Below are 16,347 nucleotides of genomic sequence, written 5' to 3'. Positions count from 1 at the left end.
GATGCATATGAAGCCAATCTAAAATTTGTTTCAGTCATTTGTCCCAAAAAGTACACTGTGCAATATAACTCTTGCTTAAAATGTTAAAATATAAGTCGGGGAAATATTCAATAGCAAAGACCCCTGGTTGTAAAGTGTGGTTCAACTCATACATACAGAATTATAGATCGTTAAAACTTTAGAACTATTAAAAAGAAGAAACAAATCATTAGCAACACATATGTAGATGAAGTATAGGGTTCAACTCAATCATAAGAATTATAAATTGTTAAAAATGTTAAACTTTAAAACATTTCATCATCCTCAGACTGTATAAGGCTGGAACCAAGAGTATGGTGCATATGAAGAGCATCCCTCTAAACCATGCACCCAAAGCAGTAGCAACAATAACCTTCAGAGAGCCAAAATCTTCAAATGTGGTCCGTTGTGATGCCAACCAGCAAATGATATGCAGCCAACTCAGATCTTACAATATCAGTGATAAGATGCAGAACAGCTGAGACCTTCAGTTATTACAAAGCAGGTAAAAGCTATTCCTCTTCCCCCTCAACCTCAATCTGCTTGCAATTGCTTCCGCCTAATACCCAACATGAGGCCAAGAAACTTTGCCACTGCGCAGGCTACCACTGCTCTAGGGTCTGATCTGAGTATATGCAACGCTTCAGCATGACTACGTGTTCCCAGCTGCCTGCATATTGGTACAAGGCACTTAGCTCTTGGGCGTAAATAGGGTGGGCAGTCAAACAGGACATGTGCTGGTGATTCTATGCTAGCAGTGTAAAGTGAGACTAACCAAGAAGGCACTGGGGAATTACTCCAAGTACTGGTGCTGGAGTTGAGGGGAAGCGTGCCAAATCTGAACCTAATTTATAATTTCCTATCACTAGGCATCTGGATTTTTTCTAAATATGGTTCTAGGAAAGTAATGAATTTATGGTCCGTGAATTCCTTAGTTAGACGACCCTCATTAAGATTGGTGGCTACTGTCTGGGCGACCCATCCCCAATAATGCATTTTTATATGGGCTTTAGTAGGAAAAGATGCTGGATCCCTATTCTCCCAGTGATCCTCCAGCCCTAAATCGGATAATAGGTGCAATTACATTCTTTATCTACCCAATCTTATTCTGCTTATCCAGAGAAATTACTTTTCAAGGGCCTTGGCCTAGGTGCCTAGCTCAGGGGCGGACCTGAACCTCCTCCAGAATAGCAGTGGGCGAAGCTTAGCCTTGTCATCAATCGCTTTACTGCCCAAGTCTAACCTTAGGGGGCAGAGGGGGGTGCTCTGTGGTAGCTGGACCAAATGTCTCAGAAACCTGTTCTCAACTCTAGTTAAGTTGACCAAACCTTTGAAATCCCATAGCTCTGCACCATAAAGTGCTGAGCTCACTGCTTTGGTTTCATACATCTGCAGCAGCGCTGCCACTGGTTTGCTATAGGAGGTGCTAAGTTCCTTTTTCAGAGCCCCAGCTAATTGGGCAAGCTTCAAGGTAGATTTAGCCTCTTGGGGTTTCAAGGACATAATTCCAGCTAGCGTTATGCCCAGGTAGTTGAAGGTGCTGACTCTCTCAAGTGGGATACCTCCCAGAGTTGGGCTACCCTTGTAAGATTTGTGGCGATTTATTGTCAGCAATGTTGTCTTTGAAGTATTGATCCCAAGACCCTGTGACCTACAGAAATCATTAAAACGATTAAGCAATATCTGAAGCCGCCCCAGGGTTTTTTGAGACGAGCAAGGCATTGTCCGCAAAAGGAGCATCACAACCCTTTCACACCACAGCAGAGGTGAACCGGCTGGCACCATTGCATAACATTATTCATATAAAGGGAGAAAAGTGTAGGAAAAACACACCCTCGGTGAATGCCCCTGCTAACGTCAATTGTATCGGTGAGCTGGCCTTGGTCGCCCCACCGAACTTTAGCGAAAGTTCCATCGTGGAGACGGGTAACTAGAGATAACATCTCTGGCTGCATCCCAAATTCTGATTACATGCCACAATTTCTGCCTTGTGACGAGATCAAAGGCAATTTTGAAATCAATATTGGCCACATTTAGGCTTCCCTGACCAATGACCACAGTCTTCCAAAAAATGAGAAGGAAGCAAAATACTGTTCCCAACTTTTCCTTAAAACCAGCTTGGAAGGGAGTTAAACTATTGTTCCCACTAGCCCAATCATGTATTTTGACCAGTTATGCTTGATAGACCACTGTTTGTATTGAATCAATAAGAATAATGGGTCTGTAGTTGCCGGGCGATGTCCTGTCTCTGCTTCCTTCCAAGACTGGGATGTAGAGGCACACGCAGCTATGGCATTCGCTAGTATCAGAATATAGGCCGACCAGTTTTCTCTGTCATGCAGGAACAGGTCACCTGGGATGCCATCCTGTCCAGGAGCCTTAGCTTGGACAATAGTATTAATAGAACACTGGATGTCACTGTTCGTGAAGAGCTCCTTTGAGAAGGTTAGAGATAATTCTGGTTGTAATGTTACCAAATCAGCCTGGGCGGGACCCGCATACAGGAGCTTGAAGTGGTCATACCAAGCCATTATTGCAATATTGCAGGAGGATAGCAAAGGCCTCTTGGTGTCCCACTGATTCACTATGAGCCAGAATGATTCGAAGTCCTCGCGGGCACATGACTCTCCAATGAGCCTCCACGTACCCTCATCCCCCACCCTTTTTGCTTTAACATGGGCTTTTTTGTAGGACCTTCTTAGGGCTCTTACAAGATCAGTAGCATTAGATCTGAGGGCTGACATTAAATGATGTTTTATTTGCCTGCATTCGCGGTTAAACCACGGGTACGCAAAGATGCACTAGAGCTGTACGCCGAACAAAGCAAGAGTGCCTATGTACTATGGCTTCCAGACCTTCCGGATACTCAAGTTAGGCTGCAAGGTCTGCCGTGCACACTGATAGTTCATTTTTAAGTGACCGAAGTTTGTTCTTGTCCAAGACCACCTTTTGCCACTTAAGGCGGCGATTCTAATTCAATGGAAGGAGCTCTCTGGTTACTAAATGCTCTCTATATGAAAGGCAAGACTCGCCCCAAGGGGACATTAGGCTCAGACATAAAGGGCTGTGATCACTATCGACACTTGAACCCACAATCATATCTATGAATAAGGGCCATAGCCTCAAGTCAAGTAGGAAATAATCTATACAGCTTAAACCCTTGGATCTATTAAATGTATTGGCACCCATTTTATCAGACTTGGCCCGCCCATTTGTGGCCCTCAACCCATGTCCCAGGGTAATGGCATTTAACTGTAAGGCCACTTGCGACCATTTTTAATGGTGGTTAGCTCAAGTTGAGGAACTAGCCATATGTCGTCCTCCTCTCTTGCCTTACATATATCTTTCCTCTCCAGGAGTTCAAACATCACATTAAAATCCCCGCTAAAATCAGGGAGTGCGTAGAACACCTTTTCTCCATGAGCTCCTCCAGTTGCTGTAAGGTAGAGGATCTGCCAACCCCCCTCCCCATGACCTCTGGCATAGACATTGTAGATGTCAATGAAAGTGCCTGTCTCACCCTTCAGCTGAATGCCCAAGATGTCGGGGTTGTTGCAGGAAGGCTCATGAACTTGACTATTAAGTTCTATCTTTACCCAAACAAGCAGGCCACCTGTAGGACGTCTATATTTTGCTCTGAATAGCGGGTCTGTGATATGTAAGATAGCCTGGCATGTGATATGTAGTGGTACTCCATGTTTCTTGGAGGATACAGATGTTTCCTCCAAGGCTTTCACGAAATTGATCCAATGTGGGAGCGTCATTTTTGATGTGACCCTGGCCATGTTCCATGATACCATCTTGAGCTTGCACAAAGCCTTCGGCACCAGGATCTTGGGAGGATTAGAACTATGAGTTTGGTTGTCTACACAAATCTGATGGCGGCAAGGATAGTAGTTACGTCCCCACCCATGGGCATTCCCTGGGCTCGGGTATCCCCCTAGTGTCTAGAAACCTTTGACCATAAATAATTTCACCTTTGCCCTCAGAAGGTGGTAAGGTGACTGGTTTGGTCACTGAAGCAGGAGAGGTATCACACCAGTGCAGTCAGTCGTTCACAGCCAAGGTTGAATCTTGGCAAAGATGTGATGCAGTTGGAGAGAAGCGCGATGACCGTCACTGGTTGGGATGGTGGTACTTAAATTGAATGTTGGATGTCATAGGAGCTGAGGTTCTTGCTTCCAGTGCAATCAAGCACTGTACCTACCTATCTTCTGCTAAGGTTAGTTCAATACAATTAGTGGGGCAATTCAGGGGGAACACCTTCTTGCTCGCAGGATATCTGCTCTGATAACTGACCTACAGCCTCTCATGTGCCTAATCCAGTGAATTGCTTTATTCCGAAGAGCATCTTCACATTCCTGCCTCTGATAAGTGGTAATTTTTGGACCATTGGTCATGAAGATTGTGTTACTGAACTCTCATTTCTCACAGGATACTGATTAGAATAGTTTCAATGCCAAAATTCTCTGCTCTCGTGAAACTCACGGAAGCTCTTATCAGCGCTCAATGGCTCTGTCCGCCTAGCCAATGACTTTCTGGTGGAAGCATTTGCAGCAGGATTATGTTTGACACCATCAAAACTCTTTCGTGGCAATGGCTGGCAGGAACGTGCGCTGATCATCAATCAGGCAGTCAACAGACGCAATTATACTTTACTCATAGGGCACCTAACACTTTACTGTGTAAAGTTGAATCTCTACTCTTAGACAGGCCATGCTTGTAAGATAACCTAATCCTTTACTTTCTAATGCTGAAGCTCTCACATCACACAGGCAGTACTGGTACGGTGCACCCAATCATTTACTGTGTACAACTGAAGCTCTCACAACTGGCAAAGAGTAATCATAGGGGTACCTACTCCTCCATTGTAAATTGTTGAATCCTGCTCATCATAGACAACACTCACAGGTTACCTAATGCTCTTCTGTGTAATGCTGAAGCTCTTACATCAGGCAGAGAGTACTTATGGAGGTACAAAATCCTTTGCTCACAACTGGCAAAGAGTAATCATAGGGATACCTATTCCATCATTGTAAATTGTTGAGTCTTGCACATCGCAGACAGCACTCACAGGTTACCTAATGCTCGTCTGTGTAATGCTAAAGCTCTCACTTCAGAAGGAGAGTACTTATGGAGGTACACAATCCTTTGCTGTGTGTTGTTGAAGCTCTCACAATGGACAAGCAGTACTTACACAGACTAGCCAGTCCTTTAATCTGTAATGCTAAAGCTGTCTCAACTGAACCACTGTATTTGATAGGAGTATGCAATCATTTACTGTGTAATGTCATAGCTTTGTTATGAGACAGAAGGTATTCAAACAGGGTACACAATACTTGACCTGCATTGTCACAGCTTTCACATCAGATGGCAGTACTCATAAAGGCTACCCGATCCTTCATGGCGTCATGTTGAAGCTCCTACATTAGACATACGCATACAGGGTACGCAATCCTTCACCATGTTATGTCAAAGTGCCTACATAAGCATACTCATACAGGGTTCCCAATCCTTCACAGTGCTATGTTGAAGCTCCTACATTAGACATGTTCATACAGCGTTCCCAATCCTTCACCGCGTCATGTTGAAGCTCCTACATTAGACAGACAGTACTCAGACAGGGTACCCATCCCTTCACCATGCTATGTTGAAGCTCCTACATTAGACCGACAGTACTCATACAGGGCACCCTATCCTTCCCAGTGTCATGTTGAAGCTCCTACATTAAACAAATTTCACCCCCTCAGCCGTCACCTACCCAGCCGGTCATCTGACATTGTTTTCCTAGTTTTCGCGTTGTGCTTCCTTCCCTCCCCTCTCCTCCTCCTCCCTCCATGATTCTTTGATTTAATTGATGTAACTATGTAACCTGTAACTCGCTGATTCTCATGTAAAGGGCTCTGATACCTCCCGGTCTGGCCAGTGCTATATAAAACTTTTCAAATAAATAAATACAACTTTTTTCAAATAAATAAACAGACAGTGCACACACAGGGTACCCAATCCTTCACAGTGGTATGTGGACAGCCTATATTAGACAGACAGTACTCATAAAGGGTACCTAATACTTCACAGTGTTATGTTGAAATGCCTGCATTGGCAGATTATACTCATACCTTCATAGTGATAAGTGGAAGCTCCTACATCTGACTGACAGTATTCATACTGGATACCCAATATTCCACTTTGTAATCTTGAAGCTCTTACATCAGAGTGATAGTAGTCACAGGCGTACCTACTGCTCCACTGTGTAATGCTGATGATCTCAGAACTGACCGACAATACAGGTGCCTAATCCTTTACTGGCCACCCTACCAAGACTGTCAGTGGTGATCACCTCAGCAGGGTTGCTAGTAGTGATGCAAAAAATGAGGTACCTATGTGAAGTGCCCATAGATGGGTAATATATCATTTGAGGACATTGGGTGTATTATATAGTGTGGTTGTTAAACCTCACCGTTTAATACATTTACCGACTCCTTTACGACCAATAGGTTTCATTTGTTAAATTCTAGCTCAACCAACGGTAGCTGTGGCTCTGAGCAGGCATGCTTACACAAAGGAAAAAGTGTACAGCATTCGAACAGCACCAACACAACTGAAGAAGAAATAATTGAGACACTCAAATCAAAAAATTTATAAATATAAAGCAGATTTTTGGAGCAAAGGCATGATCCATGTTGGTAAACGACCTTCAAGTTCCACAGCAATTGGAAGCTGTCACTCCCCTTGAAGGTAGTTCACTAAAATCAATCACGCGGTTGCTCCATCAACTGGAGCCTTGGCTTCTTGTCTGAACCATGGATTTTTGGTCCATTCACTGATCGCCCACATTAAACAAAAAAGATGCTCCTCATCGCCTAGTTACTTTCGACTGTAATTTTAAGAAGGATCATCTTTGTACTAGCCAGGATTGTTGTTTTTAGCTGCAGGCTCCGCTCTTACTTGACTTTAACAGTCATCTTTCTGAGGCACCATTTATCTAGTCCTGAAGATGATCCCAATAATGTGTTAAAGGGATCGAAACGTCTTCAACTGTTTATAACTCTACACACAACCTTATACTTTCAGTTGTATGTGCTAGAGTGCACCAATGTATATTGTTTTCTGGACTAATTCATGTAATTTTTGGCCATGCTCCATGTAATGCCTGAGTTTCTCCTTTTTAATGTTGTACATTTCCCCACATGTGTGTTCTTCCTTTAATTCTTCATATTAAACGATCATGTGCAGTTGGACAGTCAAATATAGATATCATTGCATCTCTATATACATAATCCTCCTAAAATTATTTTCTTGTAAGGGACTGTTGTTCCTGTAAAACTTTGAGTACACAAGGTCCCTCACCATTATTTGGCTTGCCTTTTTTTTTGTAACATTGTTTAATATTAAGCCTTAGGGCTCGATAGGCCTCCCTTAGGGGAGACATAAATATGTTAAAAAGGGAGGTTCAGCCTTAAACGCCCTTCCCATCTGCAGTGGCAGACATATTTTACCCTGCCATACTTACGGTTGCACAGGTAGTGCTGCAGTCCACAAGAGACACTTCATGTACCCCTGGTACCATATACTAGGGACTTACAAGTAAGTTGGGCTATGTCAACTGGGGACAGGCTAATGAAACATACACCATCTTAATGGAAAGAGTACATGCACCGAGTCCTGATTAGCAGGGCTCAGGGCATTTCAGAGTCATTACACCAGTGCCTAATATTCAAATCGTAGGCAAAAAGTAGGGGGTGAACCTGCAAAAAGCCTGTTCCTTTACACATAACAGGCCTCATTGCAAGGTTGTTATTGTTATTGTTAACTACAGCTTGTATAGCGCCAAATCACCGTCAGGTCTCTAAACAGGAGTGTTTTTAGAGATTTCCTGAACTGCAGCAAATTTCGTTCCTTACGAAGAGACTCTGGAAGTTTATTCCAAAACTGTGGAACCATCACCGAGAAAGATCTGCCACCCTTCGTTGCTAATTTATAGTGGAGACAGGACAGCAGTTGAATGTTTGAGGACCTTAAAGATCGTGTAGGTTTATGAACTCCAAGGCGTTCTTTAATGTAGGCAGGTGCTTGGCCATAGATTGCCTTGTGGGCAATACACACACTTTTGAACTCCACCCGTTGTTTTATGGGGAGCCAATGTAGCTTACATAGCAACGGCGATGCATGCATGCGTCTAGGTAGCCTAAAGATCAACCAAGCTGCATCGTTCAGGACTACTTGCAGCCTATTTGTCAGTGTTTTGAGGAGACCCAAATACAGGGCATTCCCATAATGTAATCTTGAGATTATTGTGGCTGAGACAATGGTGCGGAACGTGGAGAAGGAGAGCAGAGGGACTAACTTACGTAACTGTCTGATTAAGTTAGTGCAGGTCCCAACCACTGAGGAGATCTGACTGACCATTGACAACTCATGGTCAATCTTTATGCCTAGACTTTTTACGTTGGAGCAGGGTTTAGGGGTCGGGCCAAGATCTTGAGGCCAAAACAAATCACCCCAAGGAGATGCTTCGGTTGAAATCACCAGGACCTCAGTTTTTTCTGGGTTGATCTTCAATGAATTTGCTGTCATCCAGCTCACCGTGTGACTAAGAATATTTTGGGAATGGGTCTGTGCGGATACAGTGTTATCAATACTAAGTAACAACTGGGTATCATCCGCATAGTTGAAAGTTTTACATCCCATGCTTACCAAGGAGTCAATTAAGGGCTGCAAATAGAGGTTAAAAAGGAGTGGGGACAAAGCAGATCCCTGAGGGACTCCACACTTCAGGATACCCAGGTTTTATATACCTGCCTCCAGTTGAATTCTTTGAGATCTTCCAGAAAGAAAGGATTTGAGCCATTTATAGGCTGCGTCTTGTATCCCAAGCGCAGCGAGTCTGTCCAAAAGCAGGGTATGGCTGACAGTGTCGAATGCCGCTGACAGGTCTAATAATATCAGGGCACTCGGTTTTTTACTGTCAGCCATACCTCTGAGCTCATCAAGCACCGAAAGCATCACCAATTTGGTGCTGTGATGCGCCCGAAAGCCTGCTTGACGCTCCTGGAGTAGGTGGTGTGACTCCAGGAAAGTTGAGAGAGATATCAGAACGTGTTGTTCCAAAATCTTGGACAGAAAAGGCAGCTGAGATATTGGCCTATAATTTTTTAGGTTAATGGGATCAGCCCCCGGCTTCTTTATTAGGGGCCTGACTCGTGCTTCTTTAAAACTGGATGGAAGCTGGCCAGTGTCTAATGATTTATTTAGTAGGGAGACAAAATGACTTCCTAGAGCAGGGAGCGCCAAGCGAAAGATGCTAGGGGGACATGGATCTGCAGGTGAGCCAGACTTTGTTCGATTCATTAGCTGTCCTAAGACTGTGGAATCAATCGAAGGAAACTTAGAGATAGTATATTTTGGCGGAGGGGTTTGGGGATAGGGAGAAGAGGAGTTATAATTAGAGTAATAAGTGTCCATATCACAACATGATCTATAACTCAAATATCAGTTTTAAAACTATTTTGGAAATTGAAACGTTTTTCAAGCTTAAGAGTTCAGAAAATACACACATTTTCCTCTTGAATGTCTTCTTTTCAAATTTAGGATACATATGTTAATTGAACCAAGCAAATGCATCTAATTTAGTAGGTTGGACTGCACGTAGGAGGGCTTCTTAAAGTTTGTTGGAGAGCTACCAGGAGCTCACAACCTATTCATAGGAGAAGCCTGCATTTAACAAGCATTTGCAATGCAAATAGGTCTTGCATATGAGTTAGAGCTATTGACGTTGTAAATGACAATGATTTTTACCTATACGTTCAGGGACTTCGGTGGACTACGTACCCTAGGCATGTTCATCTGATCACTGGCTCATGGAAGGCATGGTACAGGATACAAATCTAGAGGCCTTCGTGATCCACGTCCCACTTTAATATTCCTGTTTCCTCTACAATGGTCAAAGAACTTAGAGCAAAGAGATGTGTCTGTGGAAACAAGGACGGCAATCTGTGGCACATAAGTGGGGTATTGTTGAGGCCTGGGAGAGAGGCTGTTAGAGCACAGTGCACTTAGATCCTTCGTCGACACAGCGTGTTTTCTGAGGAGACGCTTTAGCCCTAGGTAGGAGGCCCTAATGTTTACAGCCCCCGCTAACCTTTTGTCGTTCTGTCTTCTCCCAAGTCACCTTCACCGAGGTGCCCAGAGATGTGACCACCAGGGAGGGGAATGACATTGAGATACCCTGCGCCTTCAGAGTCAGCGGATCCAGCTTTTACTCCCTGGAGATCCAGTGGTGGTACCTGATGGAACTAGCCAGGGAGCTGGCGCACGAGCTGGCGCTGAGCACCCCTTGCAGCAGGAACAAGTTAACCCCACCCCCACCAAAGACCCTGCACTCACCCCTTGATCGGGAACGACGTAACTTAGCCCCACAACTCCCATGCAACCCAGGAAAGGGAACAAAACACACACGCCTGGCCCCCAACCCTGTGCCTTGGTAGCAGAAATGAGGTCATGTGCCCACTGACACCTGGTGCTAAGCCCTAACCCTGGCCTTGGATCAGGGACAAAGTACTATAGCCCCACTCCCTGCCACAACACACCCCTCACACTGTGTGCCCTGCCAGCAGGAGCAATGTAACCCCTCTTCACCCGACCACCCACCCACACTGGCACTCAGTCCCCAGACAGTGGAACAATGTTACCTGGCCTCTTCGTCCACGCACAGAGGGTCCAAGAGAAGGATAGATGTCACGCACCACACCTCTGGACTCATCCCTGGCCCCTGGTAGCAGAAACTAGGTAACGTCCACAAATACACCGGGTGTGCGCGGTTTCCGGGCCACTCTATGGTGCGCCGTATCTATGGGGATGTGGAGGAAGAAAGAGAAGGAGCTCCATGGGGAGACGTCTGTGGTCTTTGCACGTCCTGCTGGATCCTTCAATCCGCGGCGGTTTAGGTCGGCTTCGCTAGCGGCTGCCATCTTGTCACAAACTCCGAACCCGCTCCGCTGGCAGTCAATGGAGGCTGCGCTGCCTCAGCCTTAGGTGCCAGGAGGCGTGTGATGCGGAGCGTGTGCATAGCGCTGAAGGGAGAGAGGGCCGCAGGGGACAGGAGGAGGGAGAACACGGACAACGGGAGGGGGGCGAGAATAAATTAAAGCACAACAGGAACCTAAAAACATAGTACACCTATGGTGTAACAACCAAGTACAGGGGCCAGTAGCCATGGGAGTATACAAATGACGACATACGTACTAAGTAGGGACTAACAAGCCTGTGAAGGAATCAGACGACAGCATTTATGAAGAGCAAAGACACAAGCCAATGAAAAATGAGGGTGGAGATTCTCCGTACAGTACCGACAACAGATCGCCAAAACAGCGCTTGCGCACTGGCTCAGGCTTGACCTAAAAACGTACTCACAATAAAAGTCCATCCTTTTCTGTGTATTCTCTTTTGGGTTGGAAGCCAGTGGACCTATGAAAGAAAATAGAGATGGTCAACCTTGGGTTTCCAGGAGGAAAGGCTATGGCAAGATAGTGGAACATGTGAAGAGCAAAAAATGATATGACAAGAAGAGGGCAGCACGAGGTGATAACACTAACACTAATACACATACACACACACACACACACACACACCTACACACACACCTACACACAGGCGAACACACGCAGATACACACACGCCCACACACACTTTTTCTCTTGTTCTCTAGCTATAGTTGGTTTCTGGCTCTACAACTATTGCAGCACAAGGGTAAAAAAGGCAAAGCCCAACTTGTGGGCCCTATATAGTTGCAATAGTAAAATGTGTGTATAATATGTATATATTATTTTCAATTCATATTACTACGTAGTGTAGCCTGAAATCACCACTTATGCTTTGAAGAGCCACATTTGGTGGATTTACACCTGAGGTGCATCCGTACAGTTACTACTAGTAAATCTGTGGCCATAATTTGAGTTGTATGAGCTCCCACCCCGACCCCCGATTTAAATGGAAAACACATACACCTAATAGGAGGCCCAACCCTCCACCTGAAGTTAGTGAGCCGCACTTTGTCAGAGATTTAAACCAAGGTGCTGGTTAAGTACATATGTGTGGAAATGTGTGCCCATTAATTGGCATTTGTTAACTGGGCTCAATATGTTAATGAATAGCATGTAAATAAACCTGGCACTGGCACATTTCCACTGTTACCATATAGAGGGTGTAAAGTATCATGAGCTGTAAGTGTAAATGAAAAGCAATGCTGCATAACTTGAATGTTTCTAAATGTGTCAGTAAATTGATGCAGAGTTAGAGAATATAAAATGGCTCCAGTGGTTTACTGTTATGAGTCTCTGAAGGGCTAAGCATCAATCATGTCAAAATGGGCGGAGCTAGTGTTTCTCTTCTGCTCCTGGTAACAGGTGTACTTCTTTGCTTCACATCCTGTGTGCAGGGGAGGGCCCCGAAGGCGTAGAAGTGACCCTCTGGTCCCCAGCAGGATTTATGATGAGATATGCAGTGCTGTCCTCCTCCACACTGAAGGAAACATGCTGACAAATTCCTGCAAGAAGAGTGGATGTAGAGCACTGTGATCTGGTCTGTAGAGAAAGGATGTATCCTACATTGGTCCTTGTGGAACCGAAGCCACAGAGAGTGTGCCCACCACCTCAGATGCAGTGAGGCAGAGAAGGTACAAGAAGAAGAAATCAATGTCTCTGGAGTCGCTTCTAGACCAACAGAAACATGGAGGCCAATAAGCAATGGAGAGTCAGTATGCTCTCTCCACCTCACTCCAGAACCCCACTGATAAAGGCACCTGTGAACCTCATAAAAAAGAACCATTGCTTGCTTGGTCGAGTGAACAAGATGTGGTGATGATTTTCAAGCCTAAGCGGTCACCGCATTGCATCACTAACCTTACACACCGCACACTGTACCTCAAATTTTCAGCAGTATTTCACAGCACATGCCTAGGGCTCTGCCTGGACAATAGTACGTTCTGGATGACAGCAAAGGGTCTAAAGATGGGTCCAATTAAAACTGAGTTTATTTTCTCAAATATCATAAAGGAAGGTCAGCTGTAGGCTCAGACCAAGGGCGGGTCACTAGTCATTTAACTTTCAGGTTCCACCACCACCCTTTCCTCTGGATTTCTACCTGGCCGTACACCTCTCATTTAAAGGACACACAGGGTAAAATTCTCAGCCAGGTTGGTGTCAGATCACCCTAATCCTCCCAATCAAGCCACTCTCCTCATCTCACGGCCTCTGCTCTAGAGTGCCTGCCTTGCCCTCTCACACACTGGTAGAAGCAATGCTCTACCCTGGGACTCTCTGAAAAACCCTCCTCCCATTAACATTCACCTTGTGTGGTGGTGTCCATCCAGCACTGAGAACTTTAAGTGAAGATATCACACCAGTCACAAACTGAACCGTACGTAAAGTCACAGCTTAGCACAGATGGAAACCTAAGATACATCGCCTACTGAGTAGAGATAAAGTGTGAAGCAGGAGCAAATAAATGGTTACAAACAGCAAAGAAGAACACAAAGAGCATGAGGAACAGAGTGCCTGAGGTGACAACCACACTGGGTGTCAATAAAACCTGGGAACTCATGGTATATCTGTGTAACAATAACATGCATAGGAGAATATTAAGTAACATCCCCAAAAGAATGCTAAACTAAGGTACACAACAGTAAGACTAAAGAATGCCTCCAAATACAGTTGTCTGATTACAGAACAACATGTGTTACAATTAAACAGAATTAGACATTTTTTTTATAGGAACAAAATATCTAAAAAACAAACAAACACATTAACATGTCCGGACTTTATTCTTTTCATTTTAAGTCTGGCTCGACAGAGCAGCTGTCTACGAGACCTAGTGTTACAAATTCTTCAAAATATACATTGAATGGGCTTGTGTTCCCCCCCAGAAAAATATTCTCTTTCACCTCATGGTACTGTCTGTTTGTGTATCCTTCCATCTCCATACACAAAGCATTTTTTTGTTTTGTCTTTTATCACTTGAGCAGAATATTTAACTAATTTCACCAGGGCACTAAATAGAGGACGGACCCAGTAACTTTGCCAATGTATATAATGTTTTACTGTTTTGACTTGTAAGCAGTTTTCATATGCCCATTGCCTCCTTGGGCATGATCAGAATGCAAGGAACAACCATTTGTAAGGGAACCTCTAAATTGCCTCTTCTGGAACCCTCATCTGGCAGGGACCAGACCTGACAGTAGAATGTTGCCCTACAGACGACACATGAAAGGGTTTTCATTTAAGCCTCCAAGATCCCAGGAAGTAAGAGCCCAGTGTTAGCTCCTGGAAGAGAGGAAGGAAGGAAGATCGAAATTCAAGAAGAAATGGGGTAGTATCTAAGGAGGAGAGGAAGAAAGCAAGGAAAGAAAAGCGGTAGGCCGGAGGAAGGAATATGCTGAAGTGGGAAAGGACAAAGACAGAAAAGAGAATGGGGTTAATTGAATATAAAGCAATGAAACACTGCATGAGAAGTAGGTGAATTGGACATGACAGACAATCATGTCTCCTCAGTACCACACTTACTCTATCCAGGGGTTGTGTGTTTCTTGCCTCTCTATTTTTGCCATGTATGAAGGAGGGTCATAGAGCGGGAAATCCACCTACGGAGAAGAGAAACTATCATTAGACGATGACTGTACACACAGACACACACAAACTGAGAAACACACACTTACTCTATGCACAGCTGTGACTATGAACACACACCCTCTGGCTTATTAGAACATTGGAAGTGCTCCTGGCTTCTAATGGCTGGTAGAAACTAGGAGAGCAACATTCCAATATGTTCTTTTATTTTACAGCTGTTTCTGTGAACAAAGCCCTCTTGGAGCCTGAGGGGATTTAAACCCGTCTGGACTATGCGAGGCCTTTGTTTTCACAAATTAGAACAATCTGCCGTCTCAGGCAAAATGTTCTAGTAGCCTTGAGCCCTCTGTAGTGGACTTTACCAGCCATTTCTTGGCACGCTCCCCTGTTAAAGGCCCGACCCAAAACGCTGGAACGGGCCTTTAATGGCCGGAAGAGCCCGCTATGTCGGGCCCTAAGGCTATAATAAAAAAATCTCACTCTGCACACACATATACTTTCAAACACCAGAAAAGCACTGGTGTCCCCCAGGTATGTTTATTTTATGCTAAGATCCTGGTAGGATAATATCATAAGTGCTCCCAGGAATATGATTGAGCTTATTCTGTGTGTTAGGGACCAGGATGAAACCCGATTATGAAGGATGCCACTAGTGGGTGAGGGTCTTCATCAACAAGAAAAAAGGTTGTCGAGGGGTTACCTGTCATTTGTGTCCATTGGTTGTAGGATACCTTCTTGTGTAAATGAGATCGGTCAAGGAGTCCGTATACTAAATCATTGAAGATTCTCTTTCCCCTTCCCAGTAAATGATATATTTTTAGTGACCAGTGTTTTGTGTCTTGACACATAAACTGGTTCAGCTGACTACCACTAGGAATCAGGAGCAGACAAATATCTTGGCCACTGTTGTAAGTAGGAATGCAGTCCTCTACTCTACTCATTAATAAAGTTGTTGGTAATGGCAGAGTAATGGAGTGCTGCTGCCTATAATATCTGCCTATTTGTTTAGCGATGTATTTGAGAATCAGTCATAAGTGCCATACAAATTAAATTACTATACAATACAATGTAAATCGTGCAACCACACCATGTGGTCTTAAAAATGTATGTTTTTTAACTAGCGAGAACTTATCACATTAGTACATAAGATTTGATTACTGCATCGAGTGCCATTCATTATCCCCTAGATTCATCAAAGTCACCTTTTGCAAGTCTGTAATAGCGATTATTAAGGAATCGCTATTACAGACTAGCAAAACGGGATTCATGTAAAAATCGCAATTTGAATTGTGATTCCTACAGCTTCCTTATTTGCGATTAGCTAATTGCTAATCGCAAATAAGGAATAACTCCCCATTCATCCCTATGGGCCAAAAGGCCAATAGGAATGAATGGGAAGATATATCAATGTGCGAATCGCTATTAGTTTGCAATTTCAAGGCTGCAGGGGTGTCCAAAGGACACCCTGTTGCACCCCTGAAATGACATTGGACGCTGGTGTTACGCACACACATGTTCCAAGGACATGTGTGTGTGTAACATACAACTTAGAAAAATGCACTTAAGTGCATTTTTCCAAGTTTCCGCTATTTACCACGAGGTTTTACTTCGCGGTAAATAGCGGCCCGAAATTGCGAATTCGCAATTTTTAAATGTTTCATGAATTGCATTTAAGGAATCTCAAATAGAGATTCCTTAAGTGCAATTC

General features: G+C 44.2%; 1 protein-coding gene across 1 annotated transcript in view; it reads right to left on the bottom strand.

The window, feature by feature from the left end:
- Positions 1-16,347, bottom strand: part of LOC144773624 (transient receptor potential cation channel subfamily M member 2-like) — a 536,579-nt gene that overhangs the window by 48,984 nt on the left and 471,248 nt on the right. The window contains exons 18-19 of the mRNA XM_078658772.1: positions 14,577-14,653; positions 11,431-11,484 (exon numbers count right to left, since the gene is read on the bottom strand). Of these exons, the coding sequence (XP_078514898.1) occupies positions 11,431-11,484; positions 14,577-14,653 (131 nt within the window). The remainder of the gene's footprint in view (positions 1-11,430; positions 11,485-14,576; positions 14,654-16,347) is intronic.

Source organism: Lissotriton helveticus, chromosome 8, assembly GCF_964261635.1.
Source record: "Lissotriton helveticus chromosome 8, aLisHel1.1, whole genome shotgun sequence".
Lineage (NCBI taxonomy): Eukaryota > Metazoa > Chordata > Amphibia > Caudata > Salamandridae > Lissotriton > Lissotriton helveticus.
This window is presented reverse-complemented; position numbering and strand designations above follow the sequence as displayed.